At 51.0% G+C, this 18,157-nt stretch overlaps 1 protein-coding gene across 1 annotated transcript; it reads left to right on the top strand.

Annotated features, from left to right (window-relative positions):
- The first annotated feature begins 3,992 nt into the window (after positions 1-3,992).
- NOM1 (nucleolar protein with MIF4G domain 1) lies at positions 3,993-17,840 on the top strand. Its single transcript, XM_079152495.1, has 10 exons — positions 3,993-5,107; positions 6,598-6,793; positions 9,402-9,725; positions 11,159-11,269; positions 11,872-12,039; positions 12,952-13,073; positions 14,501-14,633; positions 15,122-15,253; positions 16,880-16,989; positions 17,556-17,840. Exons 1-10 carry the CDS (start codon positions 4,020-4,022, stop codon positions 17,725-17,727), a joined length of 2,556 nt encoding a protein of 851 aa, XP_079008621.1. The 5' UTR covers positions 3,993-4,019; the 3' UTR covers positions 17,728-17,840.
- The last annotated feature ends 317 nt before the right edge of the window (positions 17,841-18,157 follow it).

Raw genomic sequence — 18,157 nt, 5'->3', positions numbered from 1 at the left:
CAGCTAGATGCAAGACTCCTCTCTCAACCCCTTCCTCTCCTCTCCTCTCTCAACCCCTCCAGACCCAGGCCAGGTCGCGGATGCCACCCTCCCCACCCGCCTTCCTGTTCTTTCCTGCCTGGGGAGAGGGATCTGGACGTGCCTGAGGACCTCCCAGCCTCAGGCACAGTCCTGCAGCTGTCCTGTCACCTCATTTTACAGATGAAGGTGGATGCTGTTCTGGAAGAGTGAACCCTGTAACATTCCAACATTAATTCCCAATTGTCCACAAATACCCATAGGACTTTTCAAGGACAAAAGTTAATTCTAAAGTTTACTTTATTGAGGAAGCAAGAATATAGAGGGAGATTATTAAAATGAAGAGCTTGCCAACAGAGAATGGTGACTTCCCTGACAGCAGGTTGTTCTGGAGCCATAGAGCAGCACCATTCCCACACACGTCACACGGGAAGACGGGGAAAGACCGGAGTCCAAAACGGCCTCACGTAAAAGCCAGCGGACTTTCAAAGGCTCTACTGGCACTGGGTAGTTATCAGTCAGACCTATGTCTTTCTGTACATCAAAGTTAAAAGACAAAGTCAAAGAGTAAGCCTCTGTGAAATAAAATGAAACCATCAAGGACAAGACGAATCAGAAGAGACTTTTTAAAAAATCTTTGAGTGGGGAAGGTCCCTCAAAATACGACAAAACCTAGATATTACAAAATATTGGTCATTTTGACTATGTTGAAAAAATGTGATGTTCTCCATGGCAAAAATGAAAATAAAGAAAAGTCGACTGGGAAAACAATATTTGCAACATTTCATGAATAAGAGCTAATTTCCTCCATACACAAAGAACTACTGCAAGAAAAAGACTGTTGCACTCCACACAGGCAAAGAACGTTAACAGAAATTCCGAGAAAGAAATGAAAACAGCTCATGAATATATTTATTTATTTACTTATTTTAATTTTTTAAGTTGCAGATGGACACAATACCTTTATTTAATTCATTTATTTTTATGTGGTGTTGAGGGTCAAACCTAGTGCCTCCCATGTGCCAGGCAAGCGCTCTGGGAGGGAGGGAGGGAGGGAGAGAGGGAGGGAGGGAGGGAGGGAGGGAGGGAGGAAGGGAGGGAGGGAGGGAGGGAGGGAGGGAGGGAGGGAGGAAGGGAGGGAGGGAGGGAGGGAGGGAGGGAGAGAGGAAGGGAGGGAGGGAGGGAGGAAGGGAGGGAGGAAGGAAGGGAGGGAGGGAGGGAGGAAGGGAGGGAGGAAGGAAGGGAGGGAGGGAGGGAGGGAGGAAGGGAGGGAGGAAGGGAGGGAAAAGACTTAGCTGTAAATAAAAAACAGCCACGAACGGTTCTCTCATCACCTACTTTCTGAGCACCTGCTAAGTGTCAGGCACTCTCCCGCCTAGAGATAGACCACAAGACAAGAAGCCCATGCTCTGGTGAGGCTCTGGTGTCATGGAGCAGACGACAGCACAGCAGGCCCAGGAGGTGGTACCAGCCACAGGAGAGATGTTGGAGCAACCCTAAATGGGGTAGTCAGGGTAGCTCAGAGAGGACACTGAGCAACTGGGACGGAAACCCAGGCAGCTGGGAGGAGCCCACGGCAGACAGGGCGAGCAAGCTAAGGGATGGGGCAGATCCAGCGGCAGCCTGGGCTCCACCCGAGCCCTGACCGCTACGGTAGAGAGTGGTGGTGCCAAGTGATGCTGTTCTGTATTTAACAGCATCACTGTGGCTGCAGTGCTAAGACCAAAGGGGGAGGGGCGAAGCAGGGAGGCCAGAGCCTTGCAGTGACCCGGGAGATGTCAGTGGCCGAGGAGGCTCTGGTCACCTCAGTGCTGGAGGGGGCCTCCAAGGCACACTGGAAAACGAAACAAGGCAACAAGGCAGAGCGGCCATCAGCGAGCCGGCATCAGGGAAGGCAGGCCACGCGCCATGGAGTCCATTCCCAGGCGACTCAGGGGCACACACTGCTGCTTCCTAGAGGAGAGCGGGCGCCGGCAGCAGGAACAGGAGGGGGAGTGACTCTCATTTACATCTTTTTGCACCTCTTACAGTTTCACTCTGTGAAAGAGTGCATTGTCTAGTGACAGTTAACTTACATGATTTATTTTTAAAGTATTTTGGATATTTGAAGGAGGAAAATATTTGCACATAGGAGAGACAAAGGATTGTTCAAAATTCTTCACTTGTAAAAATTCCTAAAATTTTGACGAATGGCAAAGGTCATAAGCCAAAGAGGAAACATGAATTGTCAAGATACATATGAAACAACACTCTCAAGAGGAATTAAAATAATGAGATACCAGTTTGAGACAAAACTGTTTTAAAATACCAGACTGATTCTGAGGTTGTACAGCCACCTTGGGAGGAAACACACCTGTGGGGCTAGAAACCCAAGGCAGCAATCCCACTTCCCCAGGTAGATGGCCAGACCAGGGTGCTCTGTGAAGCAGTTTGTTATTAAGAAACACTGGAGCCGGACAATCCCAGCATCTTGGGCAGAAGAATCCTGAGTTCAAAGCCAGACTCAGCAACTTAGTGAAATCCTGAGTAACTTGGCAAGACCCTGTCTCAAAAAAAAATTTAAAAAGGGATGGGGGCATTTGCTCAGTGGTTAGCACCCCTGGGTTCAATCCCTGGCACCAAGAAGAAAAAAGAAAAAAAAAAAAAAAAAAAAGAACAGAAAAAAACAGAACAGAAATGAAATGAAATAATGAAATGAAATGAAATACTGGAAACAATTAAATGTATTGCATTAGTGCCCCTAGTAAAAAAGACCTGGTAGTGGAGTACCACAAACTGAATGTGAAGCAACAGAAATTTCTCAGTTTGGGAGGCTAGAAATCCAAAACTGGATGGCCCCTTCTGGGATTCCCAGAAAGCATCTATTCCATGCCTCCCTAAAGAAAAGGGGACCGTGGGACCCATGTCCCTGGCGCCCCCTCCTGTTCTCCCCAAACTTGCCAAGGTAAGGGGTCACCAGGAGCGAGCCTGGGCTGCAGTGTCCTGAAGGGCAGGCCTTCTCGTGTGCACACCGGGAACCAGGGCCGTCGGGGTTCCCTGTAGAAAGCCACTGTCCTGTGTCACCCAGGACAGCTGCTCCTCAGGGGGCTGGTCACACGAGCAGCCCAGCAAGTGGACACTGTTGAGGCCACTGCTTCTGCACCTGCCTATACAGCCCTCTCCACCACGAGTGGGCAGAATGCAGGCACCGGCGAGGACAGGCGCACTCACCCGCCCTTGGACGAAGCCGTGAGGGACGGAGGTGCTGCCCAGCTCTTCCTGGAGCAGTCGCTGACCTCCTGCGAGCTTCCCCAACAAGACACGGGTCTCAGGCTGCCTCCATCACTTTCGGCCTCCCAGCGACCTACCCACTGCCCTGCCACACTGGGCTGTGGAGGAGCCATTAGGCTTGCAGACACACCAGCCCCATCTCCCCTGCCCACGGCCATCTCCCTGTGCGTCCAGACTTCCCTCTTCCTCTAGGATCCCCCAGGCACTGGACTGAGGGCCCACCCCAAATCAGGGCGCCTTCATCTAAACTTTCCTACACCTGCAAAGTGCCCACTTCCAGCGAAGGACACATCACAGGGCCAGGTGGACACTAATTCGTCCCAGTGCACTGTCAACAGAGGACCGTGGAATGAACGTGGCGCAGGCTCTCAAGCGGGACTAGGCTGCCCTCAGGAAGGAGGAGGAAGCAAGCGGCTGCGCAGCAGGCTGAGCGCGCGGCCTCTCGACGAGACGCAGAGCGACGGCCGGGCCCTTCCCCGCGGGCACGCGTGCACGCACGCAACCGCGAACGCGCCCGCAGAGCCCGGCGACCGGCGGCGCTCTCTGGGCAGGTGTGGGCCACCCAGGGCACGGGCTCCCTTGGAGAGCGACTGCACTTGTGTCCGCTGTGCGGCCCCCGGGCCGGCAGGGGGCGCCGCCCGCCACGCCCAACGCTCGCTCTGGCCCGGAAATCCAGCCCCGGCCGGAAGTCCCGCCGCTGCGGAAGTTGTGGTCCGGATCCGTCCCGGAAAATGGCAGCGTCCAGGAGCGCGGAGGCGCCCGGCCCGGGCGGCAGCCGCGGGCGCGTGGCTCGCAAGAAGCGCAGCGGCGGGCGCGGCGGGGGCGAGGGCGCTCTGCAGCGGCTGCGGCTGGCCGTGCAGGGGTTCGTGCGGGCCACCGCCGGGGGCGAGGCCGGGGACCGCGAGGGGCGCGCCCCCGCGGGGCGCTCCCGGCCGGGCGGCAGGAAGAGCCGCAAGGAGCTGCGGAGGGAGAAGCGGCACCTCAGGAAAGCGCGGCGTCTGCAGAGGACCGCAGGCGCCGCGGCGGGTCGGCCGGAGGGCAGCGCGCAGGAGCCCGCGCCGCCCCGGGCCAGGGCCACGCCGGCCGCGGCCACGCCGCCCCGGGCCAGGGCCACGCCGGCCGCGGTCACGCCGGCCCCCGCCAGGGCCACGCCGGCCGCGGCCACGCCGCCCCCCGCCAGGGCCACGCCGGCCGCGGCCACGCCGGCCCCCGCCAGGGCCACGGCTCGCCCGGGGAAGACGAGCCCCGCCGCCGCCCGGAAGCGGGCGCTTCTCGCGGCCAACGAGGAGGAGGACCGGGAGATCCGGAAGCTGGAGCGGTGCCTCGGGCTGAAGAAGCGCAGGAAGAAGGGCGAGGGCAGCGCCGTGCCGCTCGGCTTCGCGCGCGACGGGCTGGACTACATCCTGGGAGTGCTGGGGTCCGGGGGCGGCGGCGGGCTGTTCGAAAGCGGCGGCGAGGAGGAGGAGGACGCGGGCGCGCCGCTCCCGGAAAGTGACCTGGAGAGCGACTCGGAGCCCCCGAGTGAGGCGGAGGAGGCGGAGGAGGCGGCGCAGCCGGAGCGGGACCAGGACGTCGGGCCTGAAAGCGGCCAAGAGCCGGAAGGCGGGGCGCGGGAGAGCTCGGGGAGAAAGAGAGTCCGTTTTGCAGAAGAGAGAGCGAGCCGGCCGGAGGACGGCGACCCCACCCTGCAGGAGAGACTTTGTGAAAATGGTGAAAAGTACATCCCGCCTCGCCTTCGGCAAGGCCAGGAGACAGTGGACGTGCACAAGAAGGAAGAGTTAGAAAGACTGAAGAAACACGTCAAAGGCCTGATTAACAGGTAGACTTCCAGAGGTGTTGCCTTCTCTCACTTGGAGCAGTGGTCTGTTTCTAAAATAGAGAACTGTCCCAGAACAAAAACACGAGTGGTGGGCAGGAATCGTAGCTGTTTTCAGCTACACTTGTTTTCTGTGCCGGCTTTAGGGCAAACACATCCACATCTTGAGAGGTTGCCCGGCTGTTTGGTATTGTGAGTACTTACGCTGTTTGAAGGCAGCAGGGGACTCATACTGTCACTGGGAAGCTGGAATGGGGCTGGGAACATCCAGGAACAGTGGTGGAAGGCCTGGCTGGGGTCTCCCGACCCCTTGCAGGAATGAGCTCCCCTGGGCAGGACCCTGGTCTTTGCTCCCTGTGTTGATATTTAAACATTAAAAGGGTAATTGGAAGCTGGGACTGTGTCACTTACCATCCTCATCAGACTATAGTTTTAAAAAGCAAGTTAAAGTTTTTTATCCAGTAATGCCCACCTCACTTCTCCCATTACTCTCACCCGGAGCCCCTTCATGCCCCTCTTCTAAGCCTCCTAAAGGCCGTCACTGTTTTAAATGTATATTGCTTTTTTTGATAGATGAATAGAGTACAAGGAGTTCCAGCATACTCTACACCAACATTCCTCCAAAGGTCACATCTTCTGTAACTAGAGTACCATTAAGAAGCAACAAAGGGCTAGGGATGCTGCTTAGTGGTGGGACACTTGCCCTTTATTCAGGAGGACTAGATTGCATCCCTAGCACCAGACATACACACACACAAACAACAGGGAACTGACATGGCAGCCCTCAGAGCTTGTTCAAGTTTCACTGTTTTTACTTGTGTATGTGTGAGAGAGAGGGAGAGACTGATTCTGTGTAGTTTTATTACATAAAGATTTATGTGACCACCGCCACAATCAGGACACAGAGCTGTTCCGTCACCACGAAGCTCTCGTGCCACTCCTTCGTGTCTCGCCTACCCCTTTCCCCCAGTTGCTTAATTAAAATTGAAACATTTTCTGTGGAGTGTCCAGGATTTTACTGAAGCATTGTTTTGATGATCTGTTGAGTAGTGGTACGGGTGAGGGGAATAATCTTCCTTGCACAGTCTTCTCTCCCCACCTGTTCAGACAGGACAGCCTCTTTGGTGTAGGAAGCATGGGTCTTCATGCCACCTAAGAAGTGGGTGAGTTACTGTCTTTCCCAGTGACACACTGCTTGAGGTTGGTTCCTGCACCTGGGAATATAGCTCAGGATACCCAGGCAGTCTCCTCCCACAGGTTTCTGCAGACTCCAGACATTCCACGGTCTGCCTCGTGGCTGCATTTCAACTGAAAAGCAGCTGCACTACTCTGGGACTCCAGAGTATTCTGTGTTTATGAGCAGTGTGTGCTGGGTTGTTGCAGCAAGGTAGATTGTTTCTGGGTCAGAAGCATACCTAAGGTAGTATTGATAACTGACTGTGAACTGGAAAATGGTCCCTACTCTGAAGCGTTCTGTACTTACACTCCTGCAGATTGAGTGAGCCAAACATGGCATCTATAAGTGGGCAGCTGGAGGAGCTGTACATGGCCCACAGCAGGAAGGACATGAATGACACACTGACCACTGCCCTCATGGATGCCTGCGTCACTGCCTCGGCCATGCCCAGCAGACTGATGATGGAGCACGTCCTCTTGGTCAGCATCCTTCACCACACTGTTGGAATCGAGGTACACTCCCACCTTTTCTCCATCCACTGGCCATGTCACCTGGGATGGCCTTGTTTCTCCGTGGAGTAGCTGAGGTCAACAGTTATTGCATGTGATAGCCATTGGAAAGAGGCCGGCCCCTTAAGTGTACACTAGGCTTAGCAGTGAGCCCATGTACAACAGGGAAGGAGATCTTCGAGTGAGATTCTGCTCTTCCTCCTCTTGCCCTGCCGCTGCAGCTCTCTTTGCTGTTCCTAGGGCATCTAATGAACCATGTTTTCTTACCCAGCAATGGTGGCATCGTGGCAACGTTTGGAAAGGTGGAGGCCTGAAGACCTACTGGGCATAGGGAAGCTAAGGGCAGAAGAGAGTGGCCCAGGCCCTACATCTGGACACAGGACTCTGCTCAACTGTCTTGGATCTTTTGTGGGAAATATGGGCCACCTACTTGGGAGATCACTCTTTTTTTTTTTTTTTAAGTCCCCCGCTCCCAAAGAACCATACTTATGTTCATGTATAGATGTGTGAGTCCATTTTCTTGCCATTACAAGCATAATGGACACCCCAGACATCTTTCCGGGTGCCCTTGATTACCATGACTCAGTGCTGTTCTGTGGCTGGCTTAGTCCATCCCCATTCTGCTAGGTTACTCTGGCATACTTCAGCAGATTTAGCAATCAAACTGTTGTAGACAGTATTTCAGTGAGTTATAGTAGAAGTCGTAGACCCTGATCACCCATAGCATGTGGGAATTGATGTGATTTGAAAACATGGGATTAGTGGTCCTGCTTATCATTCAAACCTTCACTAATAGCACAAAGGACAATGAGGTGGCTTGTTCCAAGGGGAAGTCATTATGGTACTTTAGCTAATAACAGCCTCTAAAACTTCTGCCAGATACAAGAAGCTCTCAGGATGCTGGTTCCATTTAACTTCTTTCAGAGCTGTACTAAGAAAAACAACCTCACAGAAATTCATGGGAGGAAAACTGTTAAATGTCATGGTGTCAGCTGCTGGATTGCTTTCATAATCATTTAAAAGTAAATAATCAGGTCTGAATGGATTGGTATTAAAATTCACATCAGATTTAGAAAAATGAATTTTGAAGATTTTGAAGACATTACATGGAATTTGAAATTTTGACAAGTTTTAGTGTGATTAAACAATTGTGTATATGTGTGTTGAAGATGTACTTGAATATGTTTTGTGCCTGGGATATTCTTAGTATTTGTAGAATCTAATTTCCTTTTCATTGTTTTTGAACATAAGATAATGGTCATGCCAGGGGGTTGTATTCCTCAGACCCACTTTTGGTGAAGGGGCTTGCATCGAGAGTTGCAGGTTGAATGTGCTCATCTCGGGTCTCTGAGCACTGAAGAGCACATCCGCCTGTGGGCCTGGCTTGCAGGAGCCATTGTTGCCCACTGCAGTCGGCCCCCGTCTGGTTCTTGACCTGGACAGTTCGCAGCCCAGTGGGCCTGGCGTGCTTCCCCCTGCACCCTGTGCTCTGCTGGAGCCCCTCCTTCCTAGGCCTTCACCCCGATCTGCACATCTGCAGCCCGTCCTGCGGTCAGAGTGTACTAAGCCTCAAAGAGACTTAATCCAGCTTCCCGGTCTCCTCCTCACATACTTCCTGTTCACCCAGACCTAAAGCCTAGGAATCACAGACACCTAGCATGTCACATTGGTGGCCTGCCATGCCCTGCCTGTGTTCCGCAGGGTCACTGGCGCCCAGCCCTTCCTTCCCGGCTCAGTATGGCTGCCTTGTTTAGGCCGTCTCCTGTGGACTATCAGCATCACTGAAAGTCACCACCAGTCCCTGCTCCCACCTGCTTCCTCTAGCCTCAACTTGAGTTGGGATTTGAGAGAAAACAATGACAAGCTAGTGATACAGCAAGGTTGATAGCTGCCATTTCCACCTCAGGTCTCAGTCTTACAGAGTGACAGGATGGAGGTCCAGAAACCCTTAGGAGCACACAGAGTGGAGCTGAGCCGTTGAAGCTCCTATTCATCTTGCAGTGCCTTCCTGGTGGTGAAGCACCTGCCTGTGAGGGAGCCTTTGGTATTTGTTGAGAAACTTCTGTTTTCATATCTCTGCTTTAGATTTCACTTACATTGCTTCCTCAGAAGAAATTAACTTGAAATAAGCATCTTCTGAAAGTGAGTGTACGTAGGTGGTAGAGCCTTTTTAGAGATGCAGGTGTGGTTTTGACATCTGAGGGGACTGAACCCAGCAGCACTCTTCCTCTGAGCCATATTCCCAGCCCTTTTTAAATTTTATTTTGAGACAGGATCTCACCAAGTTGCCCAGGCTGGCCTTGAACTTGCAATCCTCTCACCTCAGCCTCCCAAGTAACTGGGATTACAGGTGTGGCCACCACACCTGTCCTAACAAATTTTTAACAAGTTTATTTTTCCAAGAAACCAGAAAGGCCACTGGCCAAAAATGACAGCTTTGTTGTTGGCTTAAAGCAGATGTCCTTAGAGTAGAGGTTCGAGCTCAGTTGCTTCTGTGCTCTCGAGGGATAGCTGTACTTGAGTTACTAAGTCTGCCCTGTTGGAGCGTGTCCTGCCCGGCATGTGTTGAAGGGAGGGTCCCCAGAATGACACGCTTGCTTTGTCCCACCAGGTTGGTGCTTGCTTTCTGGAGGCTGTGGTGAGAAAGTTCGACGAAGTCTACAGAGATGGAGGTGAAGGGAAAGAGTGCGACAACCTTCTCACCATCATTGCCCATTTGTACAACTTCCATGTGGTGCAGTCGCTCCTAGTCTTTGACATTTTGAAGAAACTTATTGGAACTTTCATGGAAAAAGACATTGAGCTGATCCTGTTGATGCTGAAAAATGTGGGCTTTGCATTGAGAAGAGATGATGCCTTATCACTGAAGGAGCTGATCACAGATGCCCAGGCCAAAGCCAGTGGAGCAGGCAGCAAGTTTCAGGACCAGACCAGGGTATGAGCATTACTTGACTGCCTCCTAAGTGCTTAAGAACACACAGACTGGCCAGAACTTAAAAATAAGTTTCTGGGGTAAATATTCCACTTCATTTCCTTGATGATTTCTGTTCTTTTTAGCCTTATGTAGCCTCTGGACAACAGCAGAGCCTGAGTCTTGTGAGCCTCGGTTTCCCCATCTGTAACACAGGGCTCTTGGCTTCCACCTCATTTGCCCTGTGATCGTGAGGGATGTGGAACAGCACCTGATAAGCCCGCGGGGAAGAAAGATGTGCTTGTTGGGGAAGATGAAAAGGGCCATGTGGGACCTGGGGACACCACCCAGGAGTGGGGAGAGAGGGCCGGACCTGGGGCCAGCCTCACACACCCTCTCAGGGGAGCGGGACTTCATCCTGGAGGACTGAGGGGTTCTCAGCAGGTAGTCCTCACGTGGAAATGGGTTTCAGGAGTGACTTTGGTGACAAGGTGGAAGAGGGGAGGTGGTCGGAGGAATCCGGGGGGGTGTCATGGGGGCCTGGGAGACGGTGGCACGGGCGAGGCAGTGGATGTGGCCTTGGGAGTCAGACGCAACCGCGTGTAGTGGGGAGCACTGAAGTCAGCGTCTGGCTTACCGTGAAGAGGGGTGAGCCAGGGGGACTTGGGGTCACCTTCATGGAAGACGTCCTGGAAACCGTGGGGTATGTGGGATCCCCAGTTAAGGCGAAGGGACCTGTGGTTACACAGCAGCATCGTGGAGCTGCAGGAAGGAGGAAGAGCTGACCGGAGGGTGGCAAGATGTGGGGGTGGGTCACAGAGGCCAGAGGAGGGATTCACCCTCCAGGTCAGGAGAGAATGGGACTGGATTTTCGTTTTGGTCAAAGTCTGATGGGCAACATTATTGATAGCTGCCCTTTGGGCATTAGAGCAGAGGCAGCAGGGGGTCAGGTGGGGAGGGGCGGAGTGAGAGGGGAGCTGCAGGTCAAGCTAGTGCTGGCTGATGCCCAAAAGCAGATGGCAGAGGTGGCCACCTGGGGCAGGGAGGTGTGGAGTGCAGGCAGCTGTTGAAGTTTGGAGTTCCACTTCTGGGTGATCCACAGGCTCCAAAGCTGATTGTGGGGATGGTTGCCTAGCTTGGAATATACCAGAAATCACCTACTTATTTATTTTAAAGAGGTTGATTTTTATGATGTGGAGACTGTATCAGTAAAAAGTTAATATTTGAGAAATCTCAGAAGGGTGCGTAGATACACTTTGTGCTGTTCTTGCAACTTTTCTGTGCATTACTCTTTGCAATTGATGGAGATTAAAGGCCACCCAGTGGCGAGGGCGGGGGGTGGGGGGAGTTGAAGACTCTGGCAAGGGAACGATGTCCAGGAATGTTCAAACTGCTTGAAATGACGGAGATGTCATTTTGGTTTTGGGTTTATTTTTACCCCTTTGTTTTCCTCTAAGATCCGATTTATGTTGGAGACAATGCTGGCATTGAAGAACAATGACATGCGTAAAATTCCAGGCTACGATCCTGAGCCCGTGGAGAGACTGAGGAAGTTACAGCGAGCTCTGGTGAGTGGCGAGTGACTGCGTTCTGCCTTGTCCCGAGCCGCAGGGCAGCAGGGCCCATGGGGAGAGTGAGGAAAGGGGACAAGTGAGTTGGGCCTTAGAGACAGAAGGAGGTGTGTCCGAGGCCCCTAGTGGGCTGTGCGGTGGATCCTATTGTGACCACTTTCTGGAGACATTACATGGGAGGTAGACCCATAGACCTCACAAATACCGTGAGTTTACTGCTTGTTTTGGCATTATTCCAAACAGGCTCACTATCCGAGTTGCCAGTGACTCATTGCAATGTTTACACACCAAAAATTCCATAATCAAAGAAAAGTGTGCTGTGTGTAGTGGTGTATGCCTGTACTCCCAACAGCTCAGGAGGCTGAGGCAGGAGGATCGTGAGTTCAAAGCCGACCTCGACAGTGGTGAGGCACTAAGCAACTCAGTGAGACCCTGTCCCTAAATCAAATATTTAGAAAGGGCTGGGGATGTGACTCAGTGGTTAAGCACCCCTGGGTTCAATCGCAGTACCAAAAAAATTAAAAATTTTTTAAAAATGAAAGTGTGATCAGACTATGAACCAATTAGAAGTATTTCATCAAACCTTTTCCTCTAATCAGGTGCGCAGTGCCACCTCTGGTTCTGAGACTCAGCTTCGCATCTCTTGGGACAGTGTTTTACACGCGGAACAAACTGGGCGCTGGTGGATTGTGGGGTCTGCGTGGAGCGGAACGCCAATGATCGACAGCAGTCATCATGCACTTCCGCCGAAGCCACTTGCAGGGACGGTATGGAGACCCCTGTGCTTGCGGCTGCTGGGCGTGGGCTCCGAGCTGCGCCTGTGTGGGCTCCGCCTAGAGTAGTTACTCCTGAGTGACTGGAAGTGCACCACATAGGTTTATCTGAAGCCTTTAGGAATTGCCTCAGATCAGATAACAGCCTGGTGGCACGTGCTTCCACATGGCAAAGCGGAGCTGGGAAGAGCACCTGGGACCAGCCGAGGTAACATAGCAAGGCCCTGGCTCCAGGAAACAAACCAAAACAGATGTGTTTTAATTCAGTTTTTCTTTTTAAAGGATATTAAAATCCCAAAACACATTGTACAAAAGATCTAAAAGTTGAGTGGAATGGAGGGAGTGTGTGAAAATCAAGACTGATTTTGCAGATATCCATTATTGAGACTGGGCTGTTCTGTTTCCCAGGAGACAGGTTCCAGTTGGTTAGCATGGGTTTCAAATTGTGAAACTTCTTCGCATTTCTTTGTATTTATCATTATTAACTAGAGTCCGTACTTGATGCAGATTTTCCTTGTCCCCAATGTCCTCTTCTGCCCTGGGCTCTCGTCACACCCGGTGACTTTGGCTTCCAGACTGTGGCAGCCACAGTGTACCTGAATTTCACCTCAGATGCTCAGACTGATGTTCCACCCTCCTGAGAAATCCTAAATCAAGTGCTTCTCTCCGTGGTGGCTTTTTCTCCAGCTATGTTCTCCCTTTGTGGGTGACCCAGAAATAAGGATCTGGCATTTATGTGCAGGTATTCACATGCAATTCAGTTTATTTAGCTCAAGCCACAAAATCATACGAGTTGTTCTTTAGAAACTTTAGGAGCATGCTCAACCAAAAAGTGGCTTGATACTTCTCAGGAAACGGCTTTCAAGGTGCTTATGTGGTCCACACACTAATGCTTCCTTTTTTCAGGTAAGTTCAAAGATGCTGGAACTTGCCCGGAAGCAGAGAATGAACACTGATGTCAGGAGGAGCATCTTCTGTACGATAATGACGAGTGAGGATTTTTTGGATGCTTTTGAAAAGCTGCTCAAGTAAGCACTGTGTGAACGTTTTGACCTGTCAGTCAGAAGTCATAAAAGAAGTAATTTGAGCTGGGATTTGTTTGGAGGACTGAAAAATTGGACTTTTGTTACTGTCCTCTCACCTGGGTGGGCCCACCTGTCCCTTGTGAGCCACTGGTCCCTTCTAGGGTGCCCTGGTAGGTCCTCAGCAAAGCTCTGTGAGGCTACGATCGAGAGCGTCACAGCCGGTGTCCGACAGCCAGCCACTGTCCCGATGGCTGCTGGTCGTCATGAACTGCTTAAAGCATACAAGCCTTCACGTTGAAGCTGCCCTGCCCTTTGCTTCTCATTTAGAACATCCCATTGCGGTTTCTATAATAATTTGCTTTAAGGTCTTGAAAACATTTGCATACTTTATACAAAATATTTAATTAGCAGGTAAAAATCAAATGAACAGTTTAACATTATCATTTGCTTTTATTTGCTTCAATCTCATGATGCAATTCAGGGGTAAATGGTTCACTTCAAGATTCTGATAGTTGGGGTTTTGTGAACTGGGCGCCTTGTTGGTGTAGAAACCCCGTCACGCCTCTGTCTCCTAGTCAGTCTGCACCTAACAGTTTTCCCCGTTTTTGTTCATCACGATCGTTGACAAGGGCTTGTGGCTCAGTGGCCTAGCATGCGTGAGACCTGGGTTCCATCCCCAGTACCAAGAAAGCCCAGTGGTTTGTAATCACCAAAAAACCGAAAACAACCCACATGCCCCTCTGGGAAGAGGATGAACAGACCAGGGGTCCTCGCTGTCATGGGTGGGATACTTGCAGTTCACCACTGCAGGGGCAGAGTACCAGTCCCATAGCTGTACAGTGACTCTCGGGGTGCTCTGCCAGGTGCAAGAGGCCGGACACCCAAGCTTCTGCTGGATGGCTGGCCGTGTGGCATTCTGGCAGTCAGAACTAGAGGACAGAAAACAAGATGGGTATTCTCCTGCCACTTGGGGAATGGCCGGCTGCACAGGCATGTGGGGGTCGTGGGGGGCCATGGACTTCTGTTCCCATTGTGGTTGCAGTTACCCAACTCTAAGGGCTTGTACAGCTGCACCCACAGGACTGTATACTAAAGAGGGTGGAGTTCACTGTGAATTTTAAAGATCACACATGAGTCACTGCCTTAGCAAGACCTGGCTTCATCTGAGTCCTGCTCATGTCAGCCGGACTCGGTCTCGGGCTCTGGTAGTGTAGCGCTCGTGGGTCCTGTTGTGCCCTTCACCACATCATTAGAAAATCCGAGGCCCAGAGAATCTGGGGGTGGGCCAGGCCTCTGGCCCATGTCTGGTTGCTTCCACCCCACTCCTGGCTCACTCTTAACCAAACTTCCAGACGGGAAGGGCCTGTGGCCCACTGTGCTGTAGAGACTGGAAGTAGAGTGCTGACCTAGCTGGGCTGTGTCTGCTGCAGGCTGGGACTGAAGGATCAACAGGAGAGAGAGGTGGTCCACGTGCTCACGGATTGCTGCTTGCAGGAGAAGACATACAATCCCTTCTATGCATTCTTGGCTAGCAAGTTCTGTAGCTATGAAAGGCGATTCCAGGTAACTTGGTCAGAAAACCGCTACTTACCTGGGTCCTCATGCTTTTCCTCAACTTTCTGAGTCAACCTAAACATGAGTGCCTGGAGCCAGAAGTACCATGTCCAGATCACTGGGTACAGGGACCACCTGCACCAGGCAGGTGGGGTCTCTTCTGACATCACTTGTCAAGACCTTTCTTCTAAGTGCTTCTGTGCAGGGGTAAGGTGGGGTGGGGTTTGGTGGTACTGGGGAGCCAATCCAGTATCTCATAAATGCTAGGTGAGCCTCTCCCCAAACCCTGATTTGAGGTGCAGGGAGGGGACTACAACCAAAAAGTGCCTGTAAAGCTGTTTCAAGCTACTGTGACTATTTGAAAGTGTTGTGTAGTTGCTCCTGAAAGTCCTGAGTTTCAGAATGAGTGAATGAGAATATCTTTAGATCACATTTTTAGTGGTTTAGTTTACCGATTGTTGAATTTTAATTTTCTTATTCTTATTACCTCTTACTAGATGACTTTCCAGTTCAGCATATGGGACAAATTTCGGGACTTAGAAAATTTGCCAGCCACTAATTTCTCGAATTTGGTTCATCTGGTGACACACCTATTGAAGACAAAATCGCTTCCGCTTTCTATTTTAAAGGTTTGTAGCAGTGAAAAAATCAGTGTTTGGCTTATATTTGGTGCTTTTAAAGGATGTATTTTCAAGATTCTGGAGAGTGTTCCATTATGATGTGCCATGGTAGAGAATATCCAAGTGCCCACGGTGTAAACTCACCTCGTAAATTAGGGGTCAGTTCTGGTTCTCTTGCTAACTCGGTGAATCTGTTCTGGGAGTGAGACCCTGCGCTGGCCTCCCTTGAGGCATGGCTCTGGGCTGCAGGCTCCCGCTGTGCACTCTGCGGTTGGGACTTCAGAGCCATAAAACAGACACCCAGATGTTCCTCTGGAGGAGGTGGTGAAGCCTGCACATGGAAGTAGGATTTGAGGTGGGCCAGCCACCAGGCTGTGGGTACCCTAAAAATCCTGAGTGTTGAGGAGCCTGAGGTCAGAGCCTGGTGAACAGCAGAGACAAGTCTACTGACCTCTGTGCTCACAGCCCTGAGTCCTGCTGCATGTGGATGTGCTCCCTGCCATTATCAGAGCGTCTGCTCATAACTGCCTTGTGTCTCTCGCGAGGTGTGAGGTGTTGGGGTCTGGCCACTGCACTAAAAGTGGGTACAGAGTTCACACCACGTTCTGAGAACTGGAATAATCTAGAACACATAAGATACATTGACTTCTCATCTTTGGACTGAATTCTTCCCTGCTCAAGCTGGCTCTGTGGAATGGGTCGGTACAGTCGCAGGAAAACAGGAGCAGGGAAGCTCACTTACGGGTGATAGGACTTGGGAGGTGTCCCTGCTACCACTCTGGGCCCTGGCTCCCAGCTCTGCCCTCCACTTTCCTCTCTGGTGTCCTTTTGTTTGTTTTCTCTGTGGTACTGGGGTTAAACCCGGGGTGCTCTACCACTGAACTACTCCCCAGCTCTTTTTATTTTTATTTGAGACAGGGTCTGGCTTTGTTGTGGAGGCTGGCTTCAAACTCGCAGTCTTCTGCCTCAACCTCCAGCACCACTGGGACTACAGGCATGTGTTATGCACCTGGCTGGACGCCCCTCTTTAGTCAGCATCTCTCCTGTGCTCTGCATCTGCAGCCACTACATAATCTGCTCTGTTTTAGCAGTACCATGTTGTCACCTTGCTCTTGTGACTTTCTGCAATTCCTTTTTAAAATTAAATTTGCAATTTACATATGTTGATACCTGTAATTCTCTTCTCTGAGCTTCTGTGTGGTCTTACTTCACTGTATAAGTCTAGTACATTTCTTCATTATACTGATGAATATTGAAATTATTTCTAGGGTTTTTGATAGTTTTATCTGAGTCCATCTCTCCTGGACCTAAGCTGTATACATAGAGATGTTAATTGGGAGTGGTTACTTTAGGAGGTGAAGATATATGCATCCATTATAGAACCTACATTCCTGGCTAGTAAAGTACAGGCCCATAAGCTCTGTCGTGCTGCCAAGTTGACCATCCAGCTCTGCAGAGTCCCCAGGGTGCCACAGCCTTACTAGCAGCTATTCATTTTTAACAGTTGAAAGAGCCTCTTAAATCAGGGCATGTGGGAAGTGGGGAAGGGTTAAAGGCCTACTTTCATTAGTACTCTTTACAAATCACTGGAAAAGTTGGCTAAGCCAGTGTAACTTCTTTTCTGTCTCCTATTAGGTAGTTGAATTCAGCGAATTGGACAAACCCAGAGTCCACTTCCTACGGAAAGTGTTGACTATGCTGTTAATGGAAACAGAAGTTGAAGACCTGGCTTTAATTTTTGCAAGGTATGTGCCCAGGTGTTTGATTAAACATGGGAAAGGGGCAGAAGGACGTTTCATTCCCCTTGGTGTATAGCAGCAGCACCGTGTTTTATGTGTAGCTTAATCATGTCGGTCTTAATTTTAAGCTAGTACTTTGTCCATTTGGTTTAGAAACATAGTTTGCCTAATAGCAAACTAACAATATTGAAATAAATAGAATACATGAAGAGCACTTGTTGGTTCACAGTGTGGGCTCGTGCCCAGGGCCCTGCGAGGCATGCGGTTCTGACACTGAGCCAACTCCTGCCCTAAGTTCTTTGTTGAGAATTCTGCTTTAGAACGAGGTACAGTGATGCACATCTGTGGTTCCAGCTTCTTGGGAGACTGAGGCAGGAGGATCACTGGAGCCTAGAAGTTCAAGGCCAGCCTGGGCAACATAGCAAGATCCTGCCTCAAAAAATAGATAAAAAGAAACAGAAGGACTAGGGCTGTAGCCCAATGGGCAGTGGGATTGTGTGTGCAAGTGCGCTGGTGCCTGTGTCGAGATCTGCGGGCTGGCCTGTCCTGACATGTGTCTGATTCCCTTCCAGAGTTTCTGACAACCCAAAGCTGGGGGTGTTGCGAGAAGGTCTGAAGCTTTTCATTGGCCACTTCTTACTGAGGAATGTACAGGCCCACCAGAGCCCCGAGGAAGCCAGCATCCTGAGGGAGCGGGCTAGCTTCGCCACCAGGTCTCTGCAGAGCAAGGCCCTGAGAATGTAGCGGGGTGTCTGACCCAGAAGTGTCCTCCATGAGCCCCAAGGCCTGTCCTGTTGAGTGAAGGGTGGTAGAGTTAATGTCACCCTCTGTCACATTGTAAATGTTATTTATTGAGATTTTTTAATCCAATATTGTATTGTGTTTTTTACAACTTTATTACCATTTTTTTTAATGTAGCGCTAAAAATCAAACCCAGTGCCTCACATGTGCTAGGCAAGCACTCTACCACTGAGCCACAACCCCAGCCCTGTGTTTGTGATTTTAATAATTTTCCGATAATGCAGTAGGGGTGGCAGTAGAAGGCGGGGGGGCACCCTATGCAGTGAGACTGGTGCGTTGGGTTTTGGTTTTGTTTTTGTGCTAATGCTAGGGATTGAACCCAGGAGCACTTCACCACTGAGCTGCATCCTAGCCCGTTTTATTTTTTTATTTT

This window comes from Sciurus vulgaris, assembly GCF_902686455.1.
Source record: "Sciurus vulgaris genome assembly, chromosome: 8".
Taxonomy (NCBI): domain Eukaryota; kingdom Metazoa; phylum Chordata; class Mammalia; order Rodentia; family Sciuridae; genus Sciurus; species Sciurus vulgaris.
This window is presented reverse-complemented; position numbering and strand designations above follow the sequence as displayed.

Excerpts from the sequence above, each read along its gene's own strand:
- NOM1 (XM_079152495.1), top strand. The coding sequence starts at position 4,020 with ATGGCAGCGTCCAGGAGCGCGGAGGCGCCCGGCCCGGGCGGCAGCCGC. Across the intron at positions 11,270-11,871 it reads GGAAGTTACAGCGAGCTCTG|GTGCGCAGTGCCACCTCTGG; the intron begins GTGAGTGGCGAG and ends TCCTCTAATCAG. Across the intron at positions 15,254-16,879 it reads TTCCGCTTTCTATTTTAAAG|GTAGTTGAATTCAGCGAATT; the intron begins GTTTGTAGCAGT and ends GTCTCCTATTAG.